This window comes from Nanorana parkeri, unplaced genomic scaffold (genome assembly GCF_000935625.1).
Source record: "Nanorana parkeri isolate BGI_ZX_2015 unplaced genomic scaffold, ASM93562v1 scaffold183, whole genome shotgun sequence".
NCBI classification, from domain to species: Eukaryota; Metazoa; Chordata; class Amphibia; order Anura; family Dicroglossidae; genus Nanorana; species Nanorana parkeri.
In genome coordinates this window covers 1136496-1145145 of record NW_017306451.1, presented here as the reverse complement: position 1 = coordinate 1145145, position 8650 = coordinate 1136496, and the positions used below count along the sequence as shown (strand labels likewise).

At 42.8% G+C, this 8650-nt stretch overlaps 1 protein-coding gene across 1 annotated transcript in view; it reads right to left on the bottom strand.

Annotated features, from left to right (window-relative positions):
* LOC108785907 overlaps nucleotides 1–5992 on the bottom strand; it is a 17156-nt gene extending 11164 nt beyond the window's left edge. The window contains exons 1-2 of the mRNA XM_018555092.1: nucleotides 5880–5992; nucleotides 1006–1179 (exon numbers count right to left, since the gene is read on the bottom strand). Coding sequence (XP_018410594.1) covers nucleotides 1006–1179; nucleotides 5880–5930 — 225 coding nt within the window. The 5' untranslated portion in view covers nucleotides 5931–5992. The remainder of the gene's footprint in view (nucleotides 1–1005; nucleotides 1180–5879) is intronic.
* Nucleotides 5993–8650: the final 2658 nt, after the last annotated feature.

Below are 8650 nucleotides of genomic sequence, written 5' to 3'. Positions count from 1 at the left end.
GCACCTCTAAAAATATATATATATATATTTATAAAGAATGTTTGGTAAAGTAGAACTATGTCCTCCCATGACCCTTAAGAGAATTATGGGGAAAAACACTTACCCACAGTTCTCTTTAATGCAAGAATTTTCCAGTATAACATGCCAGTGATCTATGCTACTTTTGAAAAATAGCATTCAATAACATTTGCAAAAATAAAATGTTTGAGGCTGAACTTCAACCTACCCTTCAGTCTTTCACAGTTTTACAGGCTCCTCTCCCGGCCTGAAATGGTTCTCTCCGATTTCATTGTACACTGTGAGCTTCTCTCAATGTGCATCATAAGTTGCAGCCAATCAGATACAGTCGGCCTCAGTTTCTAGCTGGAGGGCAACCAGCATCATCTAGCCTTTCCTTCCCAGCTGAACTGTCCCTTGCCCACCCATTTCATTCAATGGATTTGAGTTCTGTCAAACATGGAGGCTCAGCAGGCTCATGTGGGTATTACCTTGGTTTTCAGGAAGCTATGTGCAGCTCTTCCTGCCAGTTATGAGCTTTCTGCATTGTACAGAGAAGCACAGAGACCCAGTGGTCATGTCACAGGGTCTAAAATAAGGTATGTAATGAAAACAGAGACATTTTATTTAAAAATTTAATTTGCATGTTGATGAAGGGGTGGAGGAATGAACAAAGGAAGGCAAAATCAAGCAGATTAAATTTCAGCTTTCAGCAATATAAATGAAATGACTACTACTTGGTCTTATGCCTCTGTGACATGAACAGTGCAGTTACCCTTTAGGTACATCTACTAGTGACTAGTGGGCTGCTGGGAAGCACCATGCACGTAGCATACACAGCCACATGTGGTTTGAGGGCTGCTGGTGGGGATCCACTGCTAAATCAGAACTACAGCTGAGACAAAGTGTAGATCCTCAGGAATTTTCTGATTGAATAAATGTTCTGATAATGTGATCTGCTCTTCTTACAAGTCCGTTAGACACATATAAGAAAACAAAAAAACATACCTTTTTCTCTACTTCTTCCATTAGTTCTACTATATCATATGGCAAGTCTTTTTTGTAAGGCACAGGATAGCGGCTAATTGGCCTGGATGAGTCCGAGTCAGTTCCATAGCCTTTTATTCCCCAAACTGCTCTGGCTAATCTCCAATTCCCATGAGAAACATTTATTGGAAAGTTCTGAAACACATTTAGAGAATGTAAATTCATTTTTAGCTTAATAAGCAAAATCACACTATAATCTGTGGGTTTTAAAAGGCAGACATGCAATCTCAACTTAACATGCTATATTGTATACATCATCCTCTTGAATATGATAAAAGGTACAGAGACATGAGGCAAACATATTCCTCTTCAAAACATGGTTGGTTTAAAGGGAATACATTGAGGGAAATTTATCAAAACTGGGGCAGACAGAATCTGGAGCAGTTGCCCATAGTAACCAATTAGCTTCTCTCTTTCATTTTCAAATCTTAACTGAACAAACTGAAGAGAGAAGCTGATTGGTTACTATGAGCAACTGCTCCACATTCCGTCTGCTCCAGTTTTGATAAATTCTCCCCATAGTGTTTTTTTTAGTTGGGTAAATAGTTGATAATAAATATTGCACAACAATATTATGTTCTTATTGTAGAGGTCAACTTCAAACCTAGAGCTTGTAGAGAGGTAGTCCAGATGCCAAGGTGCATTTATGGGCTTCCTGTACTTGTCTATTTGTCTTGTCACCACTGCATTAAACATAAAGCAAAAAAGGTTCCCTCACAGGGGTCCATGTCAGCACAATCCAGTACACAACCACATAATAATCCTCCTGGCTAGTTATGACATCATTTGGGTCTGCTTAGACCTGCATCCTGCTCCAGCATAGCCTGCACGCAGCCGCTCTTTCTAAGGCTAGGTTCACACCTAGGTGACACCTCACCGCGCGACAATCGTGCACGATTCCGCGCGCATTGCCACGCTGTCAGGAATCACCAAGGTTTGAATTGATCACGCTGTGGGTGCCATTATTTTCTAATAGCACCCCAGTAACATCGGGCGGATCAGGCGTTGTCTATCACACAAAAAGGTACATGTACCCTTTTTCCGCGATTTCCGTGCGGATGTCACCCCATTGAAATCAATGGGGCTGCGCGGCAATAGCTGCCTGCATTGTACAGGACCGCGCGATCCCTGCACGCGCGTCCCGGGTGTCTTGCGGTGTTATGCAGTTGTGAACCTAGCCTAACACACCAAATACTCCTGCTCATCCCAGAGGAAACTATACACAGGGTTTGAAACCTGTGACTGGGGATTCCTGTGGCAAGAACCTTCAGATTTTTGCAGCCAGAATACCAGGTGTGTCCATACAGATGTGGCTGCTGTGCCCATTCAAGTGAAGGACAGGCTGACAGCGTGTGCATCCGTCAGTGGCTGTCCACATGTAATCATACATGGAACGATTACTTGTAGTTCGGGATAAACGTTTGTCCCTGGGATCTCTGCTGGTAAATCTTGGAAGTCTCTCCCTCCAATAGAAGAAAAGTAATACTTACCTGTCTGTTCTGCTTGTACATCGAGTCTTTGCTTTCTTGAAAAGCTAAGTTAGCTGGAGAATCTTCAGCATCCAACACACTTCCAGGAGTGTTGAATGTTGGGTGCCACCCGTGCATACTGTAGTTCTACCCACCTTCCATAAACATCACTACAGGAAAATTTCTTATGTGTCGACAGAGACTCTTTGACAGCATATGCTAGAATTTATTTTATCTTTAGCCAATAAGCTGTGCTTATGGTATATTGGGCTGTTGCTGTGTACTGCAGTGTCCTTATAGTCTCTCATAAATGGTAGCTGGTGATTTCTATGGTCTCCTGTAACATAATAGCCTTTAAAGGTCTGTGTATAATGTTGGTAGTCATTAAAGGTCTCAAGGAAGTAAGAACATGTCTTTGCATCTTCATATTTTTATGTCAGTTATGAAGAATTGTTTTAGATTCTCCTTAAGTCCCTCAATCTGTTGAGGCAACCCTATTGCTTTGAAGTTGATGTTTACCTGAGTGTTATGGTGAGGGCACAGTTCCACATTTAAAGGGGTTATTTTATAGAAAAGGGATTAACCTGCCTGCCGCTGATCTTCGCTCTTTTGAAGAGCTAAGATTGTTGAAGAGTCTGACACTTTGGTGTGTATCGAATACCTGGCCGATTACTGTGCTTTGTGGCTCCTTCAGCTGGCCCCTATGTCACTACTGTGTTCTGCAGTGATATAATGGATGGTGTGTGGAACCACAGAGCAAAGCAGGGGACCAGGCATAAGACACATCATTAAGTGCCAGATGCTGAAACTTCTTCAGAAAAAAAAAATGGAGAACCCATCACTTCCAACTTGTGTGAAGTGTGCTTGGTAAAGGAAATCAAATTCCTTATTCTGCATGAAAGACACCCTTTGAAAAGATTTTTTTTGTTTCATTTTGACTGTGATGCTCTACAAAGACACCCCATCTCTGTTGTGCAGATAGGTGCCCATTGGCTCTTGGGAGTCCTGTATCCTGCATTACCTTTCTACCAACTGCCATTTCAAACCAAACCCTGTCAGTTTAAAGCCCCGTTCACAATGAGCGGTTCGCAAATCGCGCGTTTGTCGCGCATTTTGCGCAAATGCTTGCATTGAGCAAGCTTGAATCGCGGCTAAATCCGCTCAAAAAAGGGTCCTGCTGTAGCGACACACGACCCGCGACAGCAGGACCCTTTGCCCAATTTAGAAGCATTGGAGAGCGATATCGCGCGGTAAATTGCCGCGATATCGCGGGAATTACCGCGCGATAAATCACTCAATGTGAACGGGGCCTAAGGGTACTAGAAATCTACACTGTTCTTCATTTTCACTATACAATTGAATACCTCTAGCAACTGTGTAGAGCTAGAACCTATGCAAAAAAAATCAATGTTATTGATATCTAGTCAGATAGGCCCTCACATGTTGTTAAATGTGTTTGATCTAACACCTCAGAGTCTGCTGTGAGCATGGCAAGCTTAAGAAAGATTGCTACTTTGTATGATCCTAATTGGAATAGTGGAGCCTTTCTTACCTTTCTGTGCTTGAGCAAAATAGGTAATATAACCCTAGATAGATATTGGCAAAACCAAAGATTGTGCAAACAAATTGTAACATGTGTGCACCACAAACTATAGGTGACTTTCAAACACTTTTTGCTCGCTGGGATTTGCTGATGCTCTCAACACCAACTGAAATGATATGCATTGCACAGTCTCAGGCTCTCTTTACTATTTATCCACCATCACATACATAGGAGTCGGGGTCAGTTAAAGCATATGACCAGCCAAAACATTTTGCCTTCGTTTTGGATAGAAAGGGGAAGAGCTAGGACACCCGTTTACCTTTTTACTGCTATCTTGTCCTCCACTAGAGAGGTTTACCCCTCACTTTACCCTATATACCCTGTTCTGCAGACAACTTTGCACCAAACAGGAAGATGGAAAAAGTGCAACAGATGCCTCCATCTACACTAAATTGTGTGGATGAAGGAATCTCCCACTGAGCCAAGCTTCAGTATCTTGCTAGTCGGCCCTGCTGGCTGTCAAAATACCTGAACAATCTGATTGGATGCAGGCATTGTTCAGGTATTTTAAGAGCCAGCGGGGCCGACTAGCAAGATACCGAAGCTTGGCCCAGTGGGAGATTCCTTCATCCACACAGTTTAGAATAGATGGAGGAATCTGTTGCACTTTTCCCATCTGAGCATAGAAAATCTGGAGGTTTATGGCCAGCTTAATAGTGACGAGCCTGGAATTGGTGCGAACCCAGTTTGCCTGAATTCGTTAAAGCCTGTTTAAAAGTGTCACCAACACCTAACACACACACACACACACACACACACACACACCCTTCCACTGCCCAATCAGTTGTGGCAGGCGCATTCCCTGCCCTGCAGCTATACATCAGAAAAGGAGCAGGGAATGCCCCGTCACAACTGATTGGCCCGGGGGTAAGGGGTGGCAGCCACAGTTTTGATCAAAATTGGGGCAAACAAGGTTTGCACCAAGACAAAGGTCATCACTACTCTCCAACAGCAACAGACAGAAATAATGTAAATACTTTTTTGGGGGTTTGTAGAAAAGTAGAAGGCTAGAACCCCTAGCAGTTTTTGGTTTGTCTGCTTCCCTGTTGCACACCAGTCTGGTAAAACCATTGTCAGCGGGATAGAAAGTAAGGATAAATCATCAAACGTTGTCCCAGATAACGATAAAAACTGGACAGGAGTTCTAATCTTTCCCACCTTGTAAGACTAGTAAGTTTTTGGCTTGACATACACTTTAAAAACCCCAGTTTAAGTCTGCAGCTAACGTTTAAAAGGTCTCTTGCTGAGGGTTATAGTGTCTCATATACAGATTCACATTTAAAATGTCATTACAACCTGCAGGCACACGATCTATGATCTAAAGTGCAGGAGCTTATCTCTGCATTCTGAAGGGACTAAAAGGAATGATTTGTTGAAAATGTCCAGGCTTCTTGCTTCTTCATACGATTACTGCTCTTATTCTAATGAGATCTGCTACCTTTTGGTACTGATTACCTACTCTTGGTAGAAGCTGTGAAAATGCAATTCATAATCAGGGTATATGTGCACCTTTACCTTCATACTGCTGGTTTTGTACAGCTCCAAGAACTTTTACCTACATGTTTCAGAGAAGTGTAGGTATTTATGATAGGTGTCATGTGTTTTAAGTTTTCTGGGTCCTACAAATCTTACAAAGTAATAGCACAGGAAAGAAAGAGTTATTTTGTTCTGGTGGCATTATAGTAACTTTTATACTACAATTGTGTGTTACAGCAAAGGTTGATTGTAGCTAGCTAGTAGTGTCAGGTGCCCTGTGTACTCACAGCAGAGAGGCTGAACCTGCCAAGCTTCATAAAACTGCTGATTACTCTCATGGTGATGTGATCCAGTCAGCTCTCCCAGCCTGTGTGCTCAGCTAGTGTTTCCTAGTTCAGGGTCACGCAGCAGAATCCCTCCTCCATGTATGAACTGCATCCTCCCCTCTCTGCTGCGCACACCCACACAAACTGCTCTCTGACTGGTTCTGCCTTGCATGTTGCTTTTTTTTTTTTTTTACAGCAAACGGATCCATTTTCTGGTCTTTACAATTGCAGGAGGAACAAATTGTTTCCTTTTTTCATTTTTATTTCCACATGGCCACATTTCTGTAATGATTTATGTGTTTATACTTTTTTTTTTTTTTCCGGCCACAGGGAGGACATCAAAAGGGTCACTCCCTGGTGGTCAGTCCACAAGAACGGGACAATGCGCGACTCAACAACTGTGGGAAGGGTGGGATGCGGTACAAAAAAATGGTCGATCCTAGAGAACGAGTGGTGTGAGTTGGAATAGAAGGTGTATTCTCTGGCGGAAGGGTGTAGTTCCCTCCAGCAATCCACTAATGAGTGTTGGGAAAGGAGTGTCTACGGAAGGCTCTAGAATTTTCAGAGGGTGAAGCGCTCGTCGTCGTTCGGTCTAGACTCGGGTGGGGTGTTTATACTTTTTTGACTCTTCGGTTGTTAAATATTATTATTATTATTATACAGGATTTATATAGCGCCAACAGTTTGAGCAGCGCTTTACAATATAAGGAAGACATTACAATTACAATACAATTCAAGACATGATGGTAAGGAGGGCCCTGCCCATGAGAGCTTACAATCTAAAATTATTATTATTAGTAGGGAAGCACTGATACCGGTTTTTCAGTGACATGGAGGCGGCTTCCCGGGCAATCTGATTGCGGCTTCCCAGCCAATCAGCATGGAGCCAGCCAATCAGGAAGCCGAGAGGTGGGTCACTACTCGCCGCCCAGCTTCCGGATTGCACTCGAAGCTGGCTCCATGTTCCCCTTCCTCTGACCGGAAGATCCAGTATCAAAGAAGGTATCGGAGCATTTGGACGAGTACGAGTACTCACGCAAATACTCAGTATCGGCACCGATACTAGTATCGGTATCGGTGCATCCCTAGTTATTATCATGATATATGATGTACATATAAGGGAAAGAGATTTTATGTGGGCTCTAAAGAAATTAATTTCAGTGCAGTTGCTTCTGAAAATGCTGGTTGCCTGGTTGGTAGCCTTATAATAACTTTTATACTACAATATGTAGTATATTACTACAAATTATGCCCCCCGCCCAACCCCATTCATTTATATTGCCCTGTTCACATCTGAGCGTTTTGCAATAAGCAAAACGCCTGTCACTGGAAAAAGTACAGGAGCTTTTTTTTTTTGGCATATTACAGCTTGTTCTGTCCCCATAGACGCAATAGGAAATGCTTAAAAACGCACATTTGCTGTGTTTTTGCACATTTTTATGCGCGTTTGTTTATTAACATCAATGAGCTACAATCTGCTCACAAAAACGCGTGTTTTGCCGTGTCCGCATAAAACGTGGATCAGAAATGTGTGTAAAAACACGCAAAAACGTTGTCGCCTAGGTGTGAACCCAGCCTAATGCTGATTTAGTAGTGTCAGTGTTTATCAACCTTAATGAGACCAGGCCTGGTATAGTCTTCCAAAACCTTCATAACAGGGACAGGAGTAAGAATTAATGGATTACAAGTGCTGGGAAGTCACCGCACTTGTATTCCATTGAAAACTACAAGTCCTTCTGTCGTGGTGGCTGATGGGATTTGTAGTTCCTCCCTTCACAGAGCCAGTCAAAGGGTTTGTGAATGTATGACAAGGCTGTATGGTCAGAGCCATGAACAGCTGCACCAAATAAAATAAAAAAACACAGCAACCTGCGGGGAGAAGAACTTCATGATTCAAATAAGTGGTGGGTGGGGCTAAATATGGATTTAACATGACACATGGTCAGCTGTGAGCCAGGGATTGGGAGGGTATATTGGTCAGGGAGACATGCAATGTTTTTTGGAGTTTGCTGCCCTGCAAAAATATATCACAAATGGAGGAGTGCCTGTGCCATAACTGCTGCCACTGATTGGGCTAGGAGAAGGGGGTGTGTGATGGACTACCTGATACCCAGACATCCCAACCTGTAAAACTTTATTTCAAGGAGGTGCCCTTCTCATTTCAGGGAGGTAGCCTTTCTGTTTTGTTCTTTTTTTTATTTTGACAATGGCCGCCGTTAGAATAAAAAAAAAAATACACATATAGCATGGGAATGAATGGCTAGGCTGTTATTGGCTATTTCAATTTGCAACAGTCAATAGCAGGCTGGCTACTGCACCCATCCACTGTTGCTGTCAATCAGCAGAGGAGGACCTGAATGAGAGCTGAATGATTCACAGCAGCAGTGGGTGGGTGCAATAGCCAAAATTTCATAAAAATTCCGGTGTACACACAGGGAATGCATTTAATCCTTGCAGCATCAACCTTGGTTTGTAACTAAAACCACAAATCATTGCAAACAATTACCACTCAGTAAGGGACAGAATTGCTGAAAAGTAGTTACTGCACTCACCAAGAGAGCGTGATGTATAATTAAATGTATAATTAAGTTAAAATAAAATGGAACCCAAACGCCGCACCAAAGAACCTCCCCAGGTTTAAACTTTGGCATTGTTGCCAAACATGCACACTCACGCATTCTCTTACAACTACTGTCCCCATGGCGCTGCATTGAATTCAACGGCACCGCTTC